This window comes from Nuphar pumila, chromosome 4 (genome assembly GCF_984573655.1).
Source record: "Nuphar pumila chromosome 4, dmNupPumi1.hap1.1, whole genome shotgun sequence".
NCBI classification, from domain to species: domain Eukaryota; kingdom Viridiplantae; phylum Streptophyta; class Magnoliopsida; order Nymphaeales; family Nymphaeaceae; genus Nuphar; species Nuphar pumila.
Window position 1 is genome coordinate 33,536,918 of NC_143252.1, and position 20,209 is coordinate 33,557,126.

General features: G+C 37.0%; 1 protein-coding gene across 3 annotated transcripts in view; it reads right to left on the reverse strand.

Annotated features, from left to right (window-relative positions):
• Positions 1 to 225: 225 nt before the first annotated feature.
• DFB (DHFS-FPGS homolog B) overlaps positions 226 to 20,209 on the reverse strand; it is a 40,773-nt gene continuing 20,789 nt past the window's right edge. Inside the window, exons 6-15 of one of the 3 annotated variants that reach the window (XM_090002895.1) lie at positions 18,967 to 19,023; positions 18,584 to 18,644; positions 17,289 to 17,335; positions 17,099 to 17,176; positions 16,804 to 16,968; positions 16,375 to 16,710; positions 16,160 to 16,238; positions 15,060 to 15,206; positions 14,691 to 14,845; positions 226 to 427 (exon numbers count right to left, since the gene is read on the reverse strand). In XM_090002895.1, the coding sequence (XP_089859021.1) occupies positions 422 to 427; positions 14,691 to 14,845; positions 15,060 to 15,206; positions 16,160 to 16,238; positions 16,375 to 16,710; positions 16,804 to 16,968; positions 17,099 to 17,176; positions 17,289 to 17,335; positions 18,584 to 18,644; positions 18,967 to 19,023 (1,131 nt within the window). In that variant the 3' untranslated portion in view covers positions 226 to 421. Of the gene's footprint in view, positions 428 to 569; positions 764 to 14,449; positions 14,846 to 15,059; positions 15,207 to 16,159; positions 16,239 to 16,374; positions 16,711 to 16,803; positions 16,969 to 17,098; positions 17,177 to 17,288; positions 17,336 to 18,583; positions 18,645 to 18,966; positions 19,024 to 20,209 lie in introns of those variants that run through there. The other 2 variants (XM_090002894.1, XM_090002893.1) reach the window with 2 other exon arrangements.

Here is a 20,209-nt window from a genome sequence, read left to right on the forward strand (position 1 = left end):
ACATGTTAATCTCATATTTTTTCTGTATTTATTTGAGATTTTTTATTTTTTGTTGGTTATTGCTTCATCAATAAAGCATTTCTTATTTATTTATAATTTTAGATAATTTTTATTTTTTTTTAAGTTTTAATAAAAAAAAATTTGAGGCTTACGCTTTGCGCCTCGAGGCTTACGCCTCGCCTCATATTTTGGTGGAGCGCCTCGCTACGCCTCAACGCTTTTCACAACACTGTCTGGAAGCATGCTTCTCCCAAAACTTCAAAAGTAGTAGATTTATGCTTACACGGTTGATATGGAAACTGAACTTAGCTTTCCCATTCTATGGAAGCACGCTTCTCCGAAAACTTCAAATTGTGCAGATTCACAAACCCCAAGCGAGCTTCTGAAATGAATCAGGAGACCATTTGCCAAACCTTATAGCTCATCCCTGAGCTTGGAGAGAGAGAGAGAGAGAGAGAGAGAGAGAGAGAGAGAGAGAGAGTCAAATTATATAATCTGAAAAGTCGCTTTAGGCACACAGATGGGTGCACACACACAAGATTGTTGCAGAAAGAACAACTTTTTGCACAAAGATAAGTAGGAAGGAAGAAAGCACAATTTTTAACACAAAGATCTCAAGTAGGAAGAATCCACCTATTTATCTATCAAGTATCCACCAAGGCTGGGAAGAGAAGGAACGTGTGGCTCAAGCAGTGGGAAGATTCTATGCGTTAATCAATCTCAAAACATCACCAACCAAATACAAGGTGCCGGTCACCAGAACCTGCTTATGGAACAGAAAAAAATGTTAAACAGTAGGTTTAGAAGGCACTTCCAACATGCAGAGAGAGAGAGAGAGAGAGCAAACATGCATGCACCAAAAAGCAATAAAGCATTTCTTTTCTTGATAGTCAAGTTGGTGGTTAGCTCAACACGACTTTGAATTCCCAGAATACTCCGTTAACATGGCTCATCCACACTGCCCAGCCATCTAATCCAGTCTCAACTCTCAAACAGCTCGAGCCAAATTGGCCCCTCACAAAAATATAGACCAAATGAATTCACAAGGAATACTAGGGGATTTTTGTTCATGTATCTTTTGATATTTAAGCATCATTTCCAAAGATTTCTTAGACTAAGGATACTTGCAACATCGCAATTAATTAGAATGAAACACTTATTAGATGATAAACCTTAGTGGGATTATAAGTGGAGGCATTTTAAACTTTCGGTCCTTTTCCATTTTGTGAATTTGAGTTTAAAAGGTGATACTTTAATAAAAAAAAACTTAAAGACTGATACAACCCAAATCATTGAGTGAGACAGAATTGTGAGTTTATGTTTTCCAACAAACTTGTGATATGGATGTAGTACCAAAACAAGTCCTTGATGTTCGTGCCTGTCCCTTAGTGCATGGCCATTCTTAACAGATCTTGAGGCAAGCCCAACATTTGGAAAACAATGTTTTCTAATCATATTCCAATGAAGCATATAGCATTGATTAACTATCTTTAAGACCCCAGATTACTGAATATTTTATCTCTTATTACATGATTGCATCAGTTGCTCCTTAGAGTTCTTGGATATACAATTGAAACTTTTCAGAAAATATGTAGAGGGTGAGGGCCATTAATTCCGTGACGCAGAGCACCCAGTCCGAAGGAGAGAACCGCTGTCTACCTAAAGCCGTACGAGACAACTTGACTGTTTTTTTAAACACCAAAAAGGATCAAGGCCCAAAGTTTCATATGTGCAGGGCATTCTGCTTGGGAGCCATAACTTGATGTAGTGGTAATTGGTGAAGTGTTAAGGGTTGTCAACATGCAAACATGGTTCTAGTCCTGAGAGCTGCCTTACATGAAAAAGTAAAAAAATTAGGCCTGTCTTCAGTCTGCTATGCACCAGCACCCTAGAGTATGTAACTGCAATGGTTATGGCCCCTTTTCTGCATATTGCCTCCATCAGCCCCAAGTATCTGAAATCTTCAGCAACTGATCAGATTTTTCTTATTTACGATCTTAGGAACAAGTTTTCTTATTTCATCAACTTCATTAGCTTAGCATTGGTCTCTTAACCATCTGTCCTCTGCAGTAATTAGATGGCACCTGATGGTAAAAGAAGTAACTATCCATTGCAGGTTCTAATCTTGACAAGAATGATCCTTTCATGGTGATCCCTATTAAATAATAATAGTCTTCAACCAGTACTCGATGTTTCTCATAAATAAGCCTTTGAAGCACTGCTTTCCTCAAAAAAGAAAAATATAAAAAGGGATTTGCAATATTGTTTGTCTCACTGTAGTTAGGCTTGTAAATTATCGTCAGTAAAATTTTGAGCAAGAATATAAAAAATCTGTTCTTGTCTAGATAATAGTCAGAACGGTATGAAAAACAGCAGTCAGGGCATGATATTTGTTCCCTAGAATGCTGCAACAGTCTGATCCTATGTCACCTGGGTACAGGTGTGGGTGCGGATACGGGTGTTAATATGAACTCAAGATTCACCTGTGCAGAAGAACAATAGAGAGAAGAGGCAGAAAGTCATGTCTAGAACTGATTCAACATGACAGATTGTATTTAGCAATACATATTAAGAGGTTACAATAATTAGGGTACGGAAATACCCTCTAATAAAGAACAGAATTACAACATAACGTATTTGGGTCTGGTCCTGCGCAGACCCAACTTAGATCCAAAACCCATATACGACTTCTTTTCACCCTCCCTTAAGTTGTACATGGTCCTGAACCATGAACAACTTGCCTTTCAAAATCTAGAACCTGTCCTTCGTCAGTCCTGTGGTGAATATATCTGCAACTTGCTCTTCAGTTCGCACAAAAATATATTCAATCTCCTTTTCTTTAACCTTTTGTCTGACAAAGTGTTGGCCTATCTCAATGTGTTTTGCTCAACTATGATAAATGGTATTGAAGGACATATTGATGGCACTTTGATTGTCACATAGCAGAAGCGATCGAGCAATCGGTTCTCTTATCTCCGTTAGGAGATGTCTTATCCACGTAGCCTCAGCAGTCGCATCAGTCATCGACCTGTATTCAGCCTTTGTGCTCGACCTAACAATAGCCTTTTGTTTTCTACTACTCCAAGAAACCATGTTAGACCCAATGAAACTACAATAACCAGATACTGACTCCCGTTCATCAGAGTCCCCCGCCCAATCAACATCAACATAAACAATGATCTTATGTGCACCTTGATTTAGTTCACTTTTCCTGTATACCAGTCAATCACCAACCGTACCTTTTAAATACCGTAGTATTCTCTTAACAACCTCCATATACGGTGTATGAGGTTCATGTATGAATTAAGATACCTGATTGACTGAATACACTATATCGTGCCGAGTAAAAGTTAGGTATTGCAACATACCTACTATGCTACGATATGGGATCTTCGTATAAGTCCCCTTCTTTAGAGCTCGGTTTCTGATGGATGATACTTGGGGTTGCCAAGGGTTTACAATCCTTCATGCCTGTTCTACGTGTCCATCGTGCACTTGTGTTGAGTGTGAGTAAGAGTGCCATATGTCTTGTCAACTTCCACCTCAAGAAAATATCATAGATCTCCCAGATCTTTCAATTTAAATCTCTGATTCAATAATTTCTTTACTTTCTCAATATGAGTTATGTAGTTTCCTATAATAATAATATCTACATATATCAATAGGAGAGGTTGCATTCTATTCTTTGTAGATGAATAATGAGTAATCTAGGAGAGACCGAGAGAAACCATGCCTCTGTGTCTCAATCGAAAAACTCTCCAATCAAGAACGAGATGCTTGCTTCAAGTCATAGATAACTCTTTTTAACTTGCACACATACTGATTAGAATCTCGCTCTGCATATCCAGCGGGTTGTTCCATATAAACTTCCTCCTTTAGATCCCCATGCAGGAAGGCGTTTTTAACATCTAGCTAGCTTAATGTCCATCCATGTTCAATGGCTAGACCCAACACAATTCGAATCAGTGTTATTAAAAATGTGCCTCAAGGCGCAAAAAGCGTGCCTCGCCTCAAAGCGAGGGGCTTTGTGCCTTGAGGCGTATGGGTAAAGCGTAAAAGCACCGAGGTGTGCGCCTCATACGCCTTGAGGCGAGGCGCGCCTCAGGATGAGGCGCATATGCCTCGTTAATTTTGGTCAAATGAGGGTCAAAACCCTCATTTGACCAAAAATTAGGGCTTAAACATAAAGGGGTCGGGGGCCCTTTATGTTTAAGCCCCTCATTTTTTTCTCACCCCACTCTCTCTTTGTTTTTTTTCTCACAGCAGTCTCTCTCTCTCTCTCTCTCTCTCGTGGTGGAGCCCCGAAACAGGTACGCTCTCTCTCTCTCTTTTCTAGTTTTTTCTCTTTCGCTCTCGTTCTCCTCTTCTTCTTATCTCTTCTCATTCTCAGCCCATTTACACGTCTTCCTCAAGGTAGCTTGTGCACGTAAGTCTCAGGCTACCTTTATCACTCATTTCCAAATGCTCATCTAGCTCCGAGTTGCTGTTATATCCTACTAGAGTCCTTACCAAAAAAAATCTTTTTGTCCAGGGTAAAAGCAAACATAGTATCAGGCCAAACACTGCAAACATTTGTAGGCAGAGACAGAATGCACAAAGAATATATTTCCAGCAAAACCAGGAGTCTAAAAATAATTTAACTAATCCATGTAGCTTGTGGATAACTTGCTGATGGCAGAAGCATAATGCACAATATACAGATTAATTGGCTATGTCAAATTTTAAGACTTTGTTGAGTGTGCGGTTGCACTTCCTATAATTTCTCCAGTCTCATGATATAATTGCAAAGACATGATGAGTGCCAATAAACCCGTTAGAGATAGGTTGATGCTGCACCTTCTTGTTGGAAATATCTTCAACTCATCCCAGCAGGATCCTAACCCTATACTTTTCCATAGAAGGTTTATATAAGCACAAAAAGGTTTCTTGATGCTGGGGAATTCTTGGATTGACATTCACATTATTGCCAAGTGTTGTCAAAAAGTCTTTCCCCTATTAAGCCCAGCCTTATTAAAACCAGGTTTGGGGGCAAAGCTGGAGTGTGCAGTGTTTGGGTGAACCAGGTTTGTCAGTCAAGACCCCTGAACACCTACCCTCCCCTTTCTACCATCATCATCTTCCATGTTCCAGCAGTCACTAGCCTTTTTTTACAGGAACATTCAGCCATTTTACAACTGACGAGTGGCTAAAATGGCCAACCTTTTCCTTTTTGTTTTGTGTGTGATGAATGTCCAGCTAAAACCCGTTGTAGAAAAAGTTTGAATCATTTAGCCTTGTTCCATTTAACTCTTTTGGCTTGGCTTAGTTCACATTTTTTGGTTAAAGAAGATCTTGTGCACTTATTGGTTTCTCATATACACACACATGTATGTATTCAATATTCAGATTGCAACTGCTATTAGTTTATTGTTTGTTTGTGCATTTGTTGACTATTGAATTATTGAATCATAAATTGCAGCAAAAATCTTTTTCTGTTATTTTGAATGTCTTTTATCAAAGAATGGTACTTGTAATTTAATTTTTTGTGTTAATATATATTTTCTTATATGTATTTTTGCAGTTGAACAATGGAAAAAGATGTAGGATGGGATCATGGAATTAAAGTTTCAAACCTTACTAAAGATCCCAAACTCGTAGGACATGTAATTTGCAATTACTGTCATAAACATACTACATGAGGCATTTATAGGTTAAAGCATCACTTAGCTGGCACAAAACATGGTGTAAGCATATGCGAAGCGGTTCCACCTGATGTGAAAAGATTTTTTCAAAATTATCTAAAGGATCAGAAGCAAAAGAAACAAGAGGAAGAACAAAACAAGTTGGATATCGGGAGGAGTGTTTATTTTGGATCATCAACATGCGATAATGTGCACAAAGAAACCAATGAATCATGTAGTGATGCAAAAACAAGCACAGGTGGTCCTATGGACCTCTTTATGAACAAAGAAGCACAACAAACTACAATAAACATTGTTTTCAAAAGGGATGAAAGAAAAAATATATGTCGTGCTATAGGTAGATTTTTTTATGCAAATGCCTTATCATTTAATCTTTGCAACAGTCCATATTTTGGTGCAATGATAGAAGCTATTGCAAATTATAGGCGAGGGTTCAAACTGCCTTCTTATCACAAAATCAGAACATGGATGTTGAAGGACGAGGTAGATTGTACTCACGAAATTTTAAAAGAGTTCAAAACGGAATGGCCAAAGGTTGGTTGCAGCATTATGGCAGATGGTTGGACAGATGAAAAATGAAGAAACTTAATTAATTTTCTTGTGAATAATTTATTTGGGACAGTATTTTTGAAGTCCGTTGACATCATCGACATAAAAAAACTGGTGCAAATTTGTTTAAGTTGTTAAAGAAGTTGGTGAAAGTAATGTGGCGCAATTCATTACAGATAATGCACCAAATTATGTGGCAGCTGGGAATATGTTAACAGCAAGAAAAATATGTTTTTGGACACCATGTGTGGCGCATTGCTTGGATCTTATGTTAGAAGATATTGAAAAGATATCAATTTTTAAAGATATAGTGAAAAAGGCAAAAAAAATTACAAGATATACCTATAGTCATGCATGAGTATTAAATTTGATGAGAAAGTTCACAAAGAAAAAATAACTTCTACATCCAGACGCCACTCATTTTGCTACAACATATCTCACGCTTCATAGTATTGGATGTTATAAGAAAGAGTTAAAGTCGATGTTCTTGTCTTCAAATTTTAGATCATTTAATTAATATAAGAAATCTGATGCTAAGAACATTTCTTATATTGTTCTTAATGATCATAAGTTTTGGGCTACCATATCCTATGCATTTAAAGTTATACTGCCGCTCGTGAAAGTGCTGCACATAGTGGATGCAAATGAGCCTTCTATGGGATTTTTGTACGAGGCAATAGATAGAGCAAAGAAGGAAATTGCTTCAAACCTTGACAAGGTTGAAAAAAAAATATAAACCTATTTGGGATATCATTAATAGACGATGGGACTTGCAACTTCATAAGCCTTTGCATGCAGCTGCCTATTATTTAAATCCTCATTTTCATTATGCTGACAACTTCAATCCGGATGGAGAAGTTATGAGTGACTTTTATGATTGTATTGAAAAATTGGTTTCTGATGCAAATGTTCGGTTGAAAATTACAACACAAATCGATGCATTTAAAAAAGGCAAAGGAGTTGTTTGGTAGAGAGACAATTGTTACAACAAGAAAATTAAAAAGTCCTGGTAAGTTTGAAATTATATTGTTATTTGTTAATATTTTTTATGCTTTTGTTGATTATGACATTCTTAATGTTTTTATCAAATTTTTATTATTTTATTTGAATGCAGTTGACTGATGGAGTTCATTTGGGCACGAAAATCCTGAATTAGATGAATTTTGCAATTCGAATTCTAAGTTTGACGTGCAGTGCATCGGGCTGTGAGAGGAATCAGAGTACTTTCTCATTGGTTTGTGACTTTGTATTTTATTTTTGAAATACATTTTTATAAGTGTAATTATCTTATAATTGATTATCAATGATTTGAAATTATAGGTGCATACAAAACGGAGAAATAGACTTGAACAAGGGAAGATGAATGCATTGGTTTTTGTAATGTACAATATGAAATTAAGAGAGAGAAATATGAGGAGGAGGGCTACCAAAGACCCTATATGTCTAGATCATATAAACTCGGACGATAAGTGGATTGTGGAGAAGAAAGATCCAGTGTTGCCTAGTGATCCCAATTGGTTGGAGAATTCATGGTTGGATTCGAACTTCGACATAAATGCTATTGAGCATGTGCCTATTGAAAAAGTTACTTCACCTCACGATTCACAAAGTGGTTCTAGGCAAGACAGGTCTTCAAGAGATCGAGGTAAAGCTATATTCCTTTTACCTTGCTATGAATATAAATATATTTTTTTAATTACATAAAATAAGTATTTAATACATGATTTTTTATTGAAGGAAAAAGAAAAGCAAAAGAAGTGATCGAGGATGTGGAGGAAGCAAGTGCAGACGATGAAGAATCAGAGAATGAAGATGAAGGAAAACCTATTTATATGGATTCCTCATATGATGACATTGAAGACTTAAATATTGATAATGACGAGACACAAGAAGAGCCTAAGCCCTAATTCATATCATAGAGATATGGCTATTTATATGTTTTTTTGGGTCTTTCATTTGTAATTGTGAATGTTAACACTCTCATTTTGAAGAGTTTTGGACAAATATATTAACATTTGGTTTTTAATGCTAACATTCATTTTCTAATTATGATATGATGTTGTTAATGCTAATATGCATTTTGTTGTTAATATTATTTTTTTATTGAATGAATGCTCATATTTTATTTCTTAGATACTTACATAGATCAAGTTGTTGTATTAATGTTACTTTTACATGTTAATCTCATATTTTTTTCAGTATTTATTTGAGATTTTTTATTTCTTGTTGGTTGTTGCTTCATTAATAAAGCATTTTTTATTTATTTATATTTTTAGATATTTTTTATCATTTTTTTAAGTTAAATTTTTTTTTAGGCTTACGCTTTACACCTCGCCTCAGATTTTGGTGGAGCGCCTCGCTATGCCTCAATGCTTTTCACAACACTGATTCGAATGGTCCCCATTTTTACAATCGAACTGAATGTTTTATCAAAATCCTGCCCTTGTTCATGTGTGAACCCTTTGGCAACAAGTCTAGCCTTATACCTTTCAATATTCTGATCTGGTTTATATTTGATCTTGTAGACCCATTTCGACCCAACCACATTTCTGTTGAGTGGTCTGGGGACAACCTCCCAAGTACTGCATTCATGTAAGGCTTTCATCTCCTCATTCATTGCTTCAATCCAATGTGAGAGGCTCATCCTCTTTGTTTATGGACGTTAAAAACAATTGAAAATTCATCGATTTTTTTTTATAGCTGACCCATTTGTCTAGTCGGTGTTGAGGCCGAGTAGATCTCCTAACATCCAACGCCTGTGAAGAGGTAGTAGGAGTATCAATATCTGAACAGGAGACGGATGGAGGCTCCTTCTCTCGTCGGGCGTAGACAACACCCTTATACTTTCCTGTTTCTAAGGGGTGTGCAACAACTTCTTCTGGTTGTGATGCATCTGCTGATTCTCCGCATGTTTCCTTCTGGCTACAATCTGAAGGACAACCATCATTAATGTTGGAGAAGAGTTCGAAGCTTAGCCATGGGTAGTACACCTCAACATTAGAACCTGAACTGAAGGGGTTAGCTGACTGGTTATCAAAGTTCATCTCATCGAAAACAACATTTCTCAATATTTTAATGTGTTTGCTCGAAGGATCATAACACCTATACCCCTTGTAGTCCTCAGCATATCCCACAAACCTGCACTTCAAGGCTTTATCCTGAAACTTATGTCTTAATGAGTTGTCAATATGCACATAACAAACAAATCAAAAAACATGTAATTCATGATAATCGGAATGAGTGCCAAAAAGAGAAAAATATGACGATCTGTTTTCTAAAATGGCCATGGGTAGCCGGTTTATCACATACACTGTAGAGTGAAAAGCCTTTGTCCATAAGGTAATAGGGAGATTACTATCGTGCATCATGCTCATTGCACTATCAACAATATGTCTATGCTTCCTCTCAGTAAGCCCATTTTGTTGAGGTGTGTGTGGGCAAGACACTCTTCTCCTTATTCCATTATGTTGAAGAAAATCAATAAAATCACTAGAGGAGAACTCTCTCCTTCCGTCACATTGAAAATGTAGAATATTTTCAGAGAAATGGTTTTTGACAAAAGAATGAAATCTTCGAAACAATCCAAAGACTTCTAACTTGTGCTTCATGAAGAATATCCAAGTGTAACGTCAATAAGTGTCAACGAAAATAAGATAATATCTACTATAAAAAACAGAGGCAATTGGAGCAGGGCCTTGAAGCTCTTTTATTGATTGAATTGAAAGGTAAAACATGACTCTTACATAAGTGACAACTAGGACATTTTATATCATTTGCTTCTAGACTCATACTAGACTTAGGAATAAAATTATTTGAGACAAGTTTTTCAATGAAGTGATGACCACAATGACCCAGACGATTGTGCCAAAGAGTTGGCTTATTACATTCAGAAATAACAAACACACTCAGAAGAGACCAATGATGGATGTTGATGAAGCTTTAAGGATAAGCAAGTGGAATGGACTGAGGAGGAGGGATCTTCTTGAAAGATGTACATGTTGCCTCGTCTCTTTCCCTCAGCGAATGTCTCCCTCGTGCGAAGATCCTTGACATAAACAGAGGAGGGAGTAAATTTAATTGAGGATACTATTTTTACCAACATAAGGAGTAAGGTTTAGCAGCTTACCCGCATCACCTGAAATATGGGTTGTTGCCCCAGAGTCAACGTACCGAATGACTTTATCATTCTGCTTCATATTCAGTCATGCCAAGGCTGCCAATAGCAACTCCTTCACTTCTCCCCCAACTTTTGAATTTTTTGCGTCTTTCTTAGCCTCTGTCTACGAAGATTTTCCTTTATTTTGAGGATTAAACCAGTAATTTGCTTTGATATGTCCTTTTCTGTTACACAGAAAACAAGTAGGAATGGACCTTTGACCTTGTTGATTGAGGGGCATATTGGGCGTTGGAAGCAATCCACAACCCCCAAAGCCATTTCTTCCTTGTCCTCCCCTACCTCGAAAGTTACTTCCTCCTCTTTCTCTTCTATAAGTCAGCTTTGTAGCAAGCACATCTTGAGTCACTGATTGCACATAAGTCTCCTCAAAAAATCCCTTAAGGGTCATCTCATACTGCAACAACTTTGCACATAGATCTTCGAACTTTGGAAGCTCTGGGAGACACAACAAGGACGTTGCCAGAACATGATAATCTGGCCCCAACCCGCTTAAAGTCTGTTGCACTTTATCTTTATCACTGACCACACATCCCACAATAGCCAGCTGATCCGTGATGCTTTTCATTTTATTCAAGTATTTCATGATAGACGTCGAATCTTTCTTTAACATCTAAAATTCTCACTTGAGAAACACAACTCTTGCCTCGAAGATCTGCAAATATGTCTGAACTAGCTTGTCTCACAACTCTTTCGCTAAACAATCATCAAAAAGAACTTCTTGTGAGAGCGTAGAGGTGATGTATGCCACCAATGCTTGGTCCCTTTTCATCCAAGCAACATAATCCAGATTTCTGAGAAGCACAGTAGAGGATGCCCCTTTATCATCCTTCTTTTCCTGCGAAATGAACTCTGGAGGGGTTGGGATTGATCCATCCAGATGTCTAGAGAGATATTGGCTCCTTATAAAAGGAACAATTTATCTTTTCCAAGTCAAGAAATTTGAGTTATTTAACTTTTTAGATACTAGTTGACTAAGAAAGTTAAAAGAAAGACCCGTCTGAGGAAAAGATGAATCCATTTGAAATGACACAAAGAAAGAAATGACGTTGAATAAGGGAAACAAGAAAAAAAAAGTGATTTCTGAACCAAATTCAGTTCACCGAGGGAATCAAACACTTTAATATTCTGCCTTTCCTTTTTTTTTCAAAAATTTATGACAAATATATTATATGCAGACGTGATCAAAGAACACGAGAGGTATGATCATATCGACGCAAAATCAGCCCAAATTGATAAAATCCATTGTTGAACAGAGAAAATGGCGTCAGGTCAAGAAGATAAAGGCGTCAAGAAGCTTTGTAGTTTGAAACAACAAAGATATGAATATAGAGACCAAAATTTTTAGATAAACATCAGTTTAGCAGCAGAAAATCAGATCGACGTTATTTCAAGACAAAACAAAGATTTTCATATTGCCGACAAGAAATCAGAGGAAGAAACTATATCTTAATATGAAAAGAAGTTTCAGATTGACAGGAAGGAAAGACGATTCTGAATAAAACATGGCTTTAACAGATTTTTTAGAGAAGAAAGGAGCGGATCTGAAAAACAAAAGAAGTAGATCTTGAGATATCACCAGAACCGACAAGAGGAAGAAGAAGAAGACGCAAAGTTGTGGGGCTGAATAGGGCACATATGTTCTTGACTTGGAATCTCAGATCATCTCCTTAGACATACCTTTTGAAAATGCAATCCCAGGCCCAGCTTTAACACTCACTGCTATGATACCATGTTAAAATATGAACTCCAGATTCACCTACGCAGGGAAGAAGAACAATAGAGAGAAGAGGCTATAGAAAGTCACGCCTGGAACTGATTCAACGTGCCAGATTGTATTCAGCAATACATATTAAGAGGTTATAATAACGTATTTGGGTCTGGTCCTGCGCAGACCCGACTTGGATCCAAAACCCATATACGACTTCTTTTCAACGGGTATGGGTACGGAGGGTACGACATGGCAATTCCAAAAAATGTGGGTATGGGGACACAGCTATATATATATATATATATAATATCACATAAATACTAAATAAATTCAAAATAAATTGAATATAATCTAAATATATATGTTATCTAAAATATATATTATATACTGAAAATATAATTATAAATTATAAAATAAATACAAACCTGTCGACATGGGGAGGGTAAAATGGCGTGTCCGAGTGTCAACGCATGTCGACATGGGTATGGAGGGCAAAATGGAGTGTCCAGGTACCATAGGTCTCATCTTGTTTTTATCATTCTGAACAATAATTAAGAACAACTAGATGGAGGTACATAAATATTCCACAATTTTGTTACAACAACAACAACAACTACGCCTTCATCCCAAAACAATTGGGGTCGGCGATATGAACCAAAAAAGAAAATCATTCTGGGTCTTCCACATGAATCCTTCTCCTCCAATCATTTCTATCCAATGCCATGTCCTCGGTGAGGTTCAAAGCATTCATATCCTTCTCTATCACCTCCATCCATGTCTTCCTAGGCCTACCCCGACCTCTTTTAACTAATATATTTTCCCATTTCTCCATCCTTCTAACTGAAGCATCATTAGGCCTTCGCCGAATATGTCCAAACCACTGTAAACGATTCTCACTCATCTTATTTTCAATGAGTGCAACGCCTACCTTCTTACGTATCTCCTCGTTCCGAATCTTATCTTTTATTGTATTTCCACACATCCATCTAAGCATACGCATCTCAGCTACACTCATTTTTTGAATATGATGTCTCTTGGCAGCCCAACATTCCGTACCATATAGTAAAGCGGGCCTAATAGTCGTCCTATAAAACTTTCTCTTCAACCGCAATGGCATTCTACGATCGCACAACACTCCAATTGCACTTTTCCATTTCATCCACCCAACCTTTATCCTATGATTTACATCTCCATCAATTTCTTCATACTTTTGAATGATAGATCCCAAATATTTGAAACAATCATCCACCGGTATTTCTTGCTCACCAAGCTTCACTACACTCCCATCACTACTTCGTTGCTTACTAAACCGACATTCCATGTATTCTGTCTTACTCTTACTCAACTTAAAACCTCTTGCTTCCAATGTTTGTCTCCATAATTCTAACTTAGCATTAACCCCAGCTCTAGACTCATCAATCAAAACAATATCATCAGCAAACAACATACACCACGGCACATTTTCTTGAATTGATCTTGTAAGCTCATCCACCACTATAGCAAATAGGAAAGGGCTTAAAGCAGATCCTTGATGTAACCCAACCGTTATAGGAAAATTGGTTGTCACCCCTCCACAAGTGCGGACATTGGTTACTACTCCTTCATACATATCTTTAATTATACTAATGTACTTGAGAGAAACACCTTTCTTCATCATTGTCCACCAGAGAACGTCCCTAGGTACTCTATCGTATGCATTCTCCAATTCAATAAAAACCATATGCAAAACTTTGTTCCTCTCTCTATTTCTCTCAATAAGTTGTCTAAGAAGATGTATAGCTTCCATAGTTGATCTTTCAGGCATAAAACCAAATTGATTCTCCGATATCATGACAACCTTCCTCAGCCTAGACTCAATCACCCTCTCCCAAAGTTTCATAGTATGACTCATGAGTTTTATACCACAATAGTTTGTGCAATCTTGTATATCACCCTTATTCTTATATAGAGGCACCAAAGTACTCTTCCTCCACTCATTAGGGATCTTATTTGTCCGCCAAATCTTGTTAAAAAGATTTGTCAACCATTCTAAACCTTTCTCTCCCAAGCATTTTCAAGCCTCGATAGGTGTACCATCTGGGCCAACTGCCCTTCTTGATTTCATTTTCTTCAAAGCCTATGCAATTTCTTTCTTTTGAATCTTATGCATGAAGTCACGATTCATCTCATGAAAAGGAATGGACAAGTCTCCAAGATCCTGAGCATCACGATTCCACAATTTTGTTGGTTTTTGAAAATTGGGATTAAGCAATAATAGATATCCAGTTAAGAGAACACCAGCCAATATGAATGGTGCTTTCTGAACCTTCCATTTAGGGAGCACATAATTGATCCGTCTAGGTGCCATGCTTTTCTTCACAATAAAGCATTGGTACCCATTAGCAAAAAATTGAAAAAAAAGGAAGAGAGCGCCTATGCGGAGTAAGATTGACTAAGAATAAAAGGAGAATGGTAAAAGTACTATTCCTGCTCAAAAATCTCTCGGAACAATATAAGGAATATCTTTTCTAAATATAACCAAACTTAAAAAGCACATAAACTTGTGTTTATATAAATGCACTTGGCAAAAGCATACCTGAACATGGCCTAACCCATTCAACTGAGTTATGTCTCTTAACCACTTGATCGCTAGTGGAAGGGAAGATAAGACTGCACTGCTCTGACCACTTAGAACGAGGTCTATGTCACTCTCCTTATATATAGGAGACACTGTTTCATCATCATTGGTTCCTGTAGAATAAGTCAAACCATATATTTATATGGCATAAACTCGAAAGAAAAAAGGGTGCAATGCCATTCATGTCATAAAAAGAACACAATCATTCATTTGAAGTTTTGGATATTAGGATCAACAACAAAAGAAATGGCAAACAAAAGAGCTTTCAGTGAAAACAATCGAATGGATCATCTATGTATAAAAATGATAAAGTAAAGCTTATGATACCATGGATGAGGCTTTTCCACACTTTCTGAAGTGTCAGCTGCCAAGAAAGGTCAATTTGAGAAGGATCAGTTTCTAGTAATGCACTTGTGCCCCCCTTATTGGAGACCGACTGATTAGGCACAAAGAGAGCCTTTTGGAAGTGCACACCTGAAATGCCAAATTAAGAATAATAACCATCTTATCCAAATGATATATACAGCCACCAAAGTCTTGCCTTTTAGTTTCTAGCATTAGCACCAGTCTCTGACAACTAAAAACAAAAGACTGTTTATCAGACAATATTAGAATGAACTAAACATATAAATAGTTATTGGCTAATGAAGGTGATGGAAACAGAGAAACCTGACCTGCTAACAGCACTCTTAGACATATACAATGATCCAATTCAGTGCCATAGGTTGCACTTTACATAGATATATGTCAGAATCAGTTTATTTCTCTTTTCCCTCTGGAATGAACAAAGAAGGGAGAATTCATGGAAGAGGACAAAGAAAAAGGAATCCTCGACTCAAACAGTTGATCTGCCTGCAGGCAGTGGGTACGGCAACCCATAGGAAGGTTTGGAGTTCAGAGGTGCAGAGATAGGCAGCCTCCATTGCCTCACTCGAAAGTAGACAATACTTCCAGTTTGGGTCCTATTCCTTGACTCTTTCCTATGTGCCAGAGGAGCTGGAATGGCTGGCATGAATTGCTTTATTTGAATCCTCTTCTGGTTTGTGAGTGTGGGGTACAGTAGATGTGAAATTCACAAATAACATGATTTTTTTCTTGTGACAGTGAAAGAAAAAAATAAATACAAACAAGAACAAGATGAAAGAGTACTGGTAAACAGGATTTTATAGTTGAGGATTACCACAAAAGAAGAAATATGAAACATGGACAGCATTAACATGACTATTTTGTGTCAATAAAAGTGAAGAGAAGGTTTGGCATTTAGATGAAAGTTTCAGAGAAGTAACAAAAGAGATGACAGGTCCAAACTGGAGCTAATGTCGAGATTAGAAGCATGATGAAGACACAAAAGATAGAATATGCCTTGATTCCTGCATATCTAAAAAGAACTGCAAAAATAAAACTAAAGAAACATTGTACTAAATTACCATGTTGAGCACAAGTATTTACAAGGATGGGAAGTAGCCGCTTAGGATCACGAACAGACATGCAATTGAATAGCAGAATCTGCAATACACATTTTGAAATAATATTGATGCTAGCTGGTTGGTATTTCAAAAACAACATAACGAATAAGGAAAACCCGCATGCTATATAGCATTAGTTATAAAGATAATATGACAGTGACATCAAAAGAACTTGCCTGTACTGATGATTTACTGGAAGAATTTGAATGTTCAGCAACTATATGTGTTTGTGATGAACGAGCTATGCACTGGTTGCTACTTAACTGTTGCTCCAAAAATTTCTGTCTTGAAGTATCCGCTTTGATGGCATCAGAGAACCACCTTCCACATACCTCCATGCTTTCAGGACTATGCGCACCATCTAGATAGAAGCTTAACTCTCCAGAGTTGACAATTGTTTCTCCAGATTTTCCTTCATTCTTCATCTTCACCCACAAATCAGGGACAATTTGTGCCCGACCTTGCATCCTGGCTGATACTAGCCCTTCTACAAACTGCTTAGGCATGCGGCTCTGATTTAAATTAAAAAAGAAAAAAAGGAAAGAAAGAATTAGTCTCTGAGAAGACTACTAAATGAGACAGCAAATTCATAAATAAATACATACAGAGTGACTTAGATCAAATTGCCCTCCATGCCCCATCTTCTGAAGCCAAGTGCGACACAAGGCAACTGCCAAGCCTGCATTGATCAACTGATGCTCACCTGCAAGTTCCAGTTGTTGACCATCCAACATGCTGATATCCAAAGATGTTGCTACTCTAAGGGGCACCTGCACCCCACATGAAATAAATAACTCATGATATTACCTAAACACTCTTAGTTTTTGTCAAGAAAGCAACAAATTATGACATAAATCTTCACTTTTCTCCAAAGGAATTTCCTAAACATAGGTTACTTACATCTAATTGTGAAGCTTTGCTTTCAAGAACAGACATTGCTTCCTCAGGTTGACTTACAGTATAAGCTGGAATACCATACTGCACCAGAAAGGCAGTGGAAAATGAATCTTTTAAAGCAGGTTGTCACCAATGGAGAAAAACTCAAAATGTGCAAATGAAATATATTTGCATAAGGACGAGAAGATAACACCTTAAAGATACCAGCTTTCTCGTCAGCAATTTCCCCAAGAGTATTTCCTGTTCACAGCTCTCAAATTAGTTTCCGCAAATACTTGAACATCAATTATTTTAGAAACCGCACAGAACATAAAACACAAACAAAGTTGACATCAGAAGATACAGATGGCAGCTAGAATCCTTAGTAGTAGATACTAGATAAGTATTCATCTTAGCTGTATCCATCTTAGCCTTTAAGAATTAAACAAGCCCCATTTCAGAGAGCAACATATTTAGGTATACCATTCTGTAACAAAGACTACAACAAATCATTGATTATGTTTAATACTTGTATATTGAAATTATGATATAACTTTTTTTCTCACATATAATATCCAAAGTTAAAACTGGATCTACAAAGAGCTGGTTATTAAACAGAATAATGCACCTAGATGCTGAGTTGATCAATCCTCAGCTTTTCAGCATTATATGGGTTCATGCAGTAAGCACCACAATGATAGTGTTTACACCACAGTGACCTTCATGGATTGGGGGTTCGTGGGTCTTTTTATGCCTGGCAGCCTGTATATGCTCCAGCAGAATCACTTGAAATTGTTGGAAGCTGTGGATTGCAAGTTGTTACCTAAAATAGAGAACCCATTAATTAAGGTCATAGAACAGAGCATTTAACAAGGATCTCCGATGGGATGCCAAGTGACATGAAGCCCTCCAGTGGGTAGAATTTGCCTTGGAAGGACTGTCATCAGCTACTAGCCCACCACTACTCATCTTTGCATGGATCGGCATCATTCATGCACAACCACATCAGTAAATCTGAATGTCAATATATTGTACCGTAACCAGCTTCCACAACTCAATAAATTTTAATAAGAAGCTTCTATAAGAATGCATTAATTCATAATACTAGAGATTTCACCAATATAATATCTCATCATTTGGTATTCTGGCACCAAAACTAAATACATTCCCATATGCATATGATAGAAGAGGTCCCACTGTTAAAGAGTGGAAAAACTAATAACATATTTTAGTAAGAAGCTTCTATAAGAATGCACTGATTCATAATGCTAGAAATTTTACCAATACAATATTTCATCATTTTGGTATTTTGGCATAAAAACTAAACAGATGCCAGTGTGCATTTGACAAAACGAGCTCCCACTATTAAAGAGTGAAAAAACTATGTTATAATAAAAGCATAAGGATGCATGTGGAACTAGCAGCTGTTTAAAGATCAGATTCAGACAACACATTTGTGTTCACATTGGTGCTAGGCAGCTACAGAAGCACAAAGAGGAAAACACTAACCAAGCATTTCGGTATGGTCATAGCCTAGAGAGCATATTCCACAGACAATAGGTGTCTCCACCTGCAAAAGTAATTTCTCAATAAAAAGAACACCATAGAACTTCCTTAGACAATATGTGACCACATCTATAAGTAATTCACCAATTAGTCATAATTATGTCATTCAGAAGAAAGTTGTAGCACCATTCCCAAATGTAAACTTGGTCTACTAAATGAAACTGTTTTTTTGCTGAGCAACATCTGGCATGCAAATGATCAACTCATCCAAATGAGAGAGTTGATCAAGGCATCTATCTTCCACTGAAGATAAGGTACAACCAACAAAAACATAACAATGCTTTTTGCTAGCATAAAAGAATATCTCATAAAACAAATATGCATACCACATTTGTTGCGTCGAACTTTCCACCTATGCCAACCTCTAAAATTGCAACATCAACCTGATTGAGGAAACATGCAACACCATCATAAACTCAGGGTCTGGTTCCAAGTTACGAATGACATCCATGCATCCACACGAGCATGCCACAATAGATAAAATATGCAACATGTGTCAATCATGATCCGAGATCTCAACATAACCAATTAAAATTTCATTCACATCAAATTTGAAATGCATTGTTAACATCTAGAAGACACAATAGAAATGCTAAGTGATCCTCATTCATGCACTGTCTTCTTCTCCAAAAGGGAACATATAATGAAATTTTATTTCAATTGTGCCTTGAAACACTTGATCAATGTAGAGTACTTACAGTATAATAAATGACAACAAAATCAACTATTTATCATGCACATCAGAAATTTTCAAAGCATCATTGAAAGTTATCATCATCATCATGCCTTATCACCACTGCATGGGGTCAGCTTTAAGAGTCCTGTTTCTCTATTCCTTCCTGTGTACAGTTACAACTTTGGCCGCTCTACAATCCTTCATATCACCCCTCACTGACTCTTCTCCAATCTTCAATGGTCTTCCTCTTTTCCTAATTCCTTTCATTTGCATTGTGTCAATTTTTTTGACTGGTGTCATAATAGGTCTCCATGCAACATCTCAAACCATCTTAAACAACAACAATCCTACTAGTGATATCTTCTTCGAATCCACCATCTTGTTGCATGAAATATCCTAAATATTGAAACTTATGATGCTGTTGAATTGCAAGATCTTGTATTTTCATGACAAATTTTCATTAACTTTTGCACTAAACTTTCACTGCCATGTACTCTGTTTTTGTTCTACTAATTCATAAACTATTTATCCTATACTCCTCCAAAGTTCTAGTTTCTTGCACATCTTCTCTATGTTTTCTAACTATTATATCATCTGCAAAGAGCATATATGATGGGACCTTTTCCAGGATAGTCTAATGCAAAGATATATAAGCTTAAAGTGGATCCCTGGTGTAATCCAACCCTAATTGAAAAATAATTGTCTCTCAACATGTAGCCCTAATAGTCGTTACAACTCTCTCATACAATATATCTATATGGATCCTTTCTTCTTTGGTATTGGTTTCCTTCAAACTCTGTTAACTTTCTTTAAATCTATAAAAACTATATATTTTTCCTCTAAACTTTTCTCTGAGCTTGGTTATGACATTACTAGTCCTAGTCCCAAGCCTG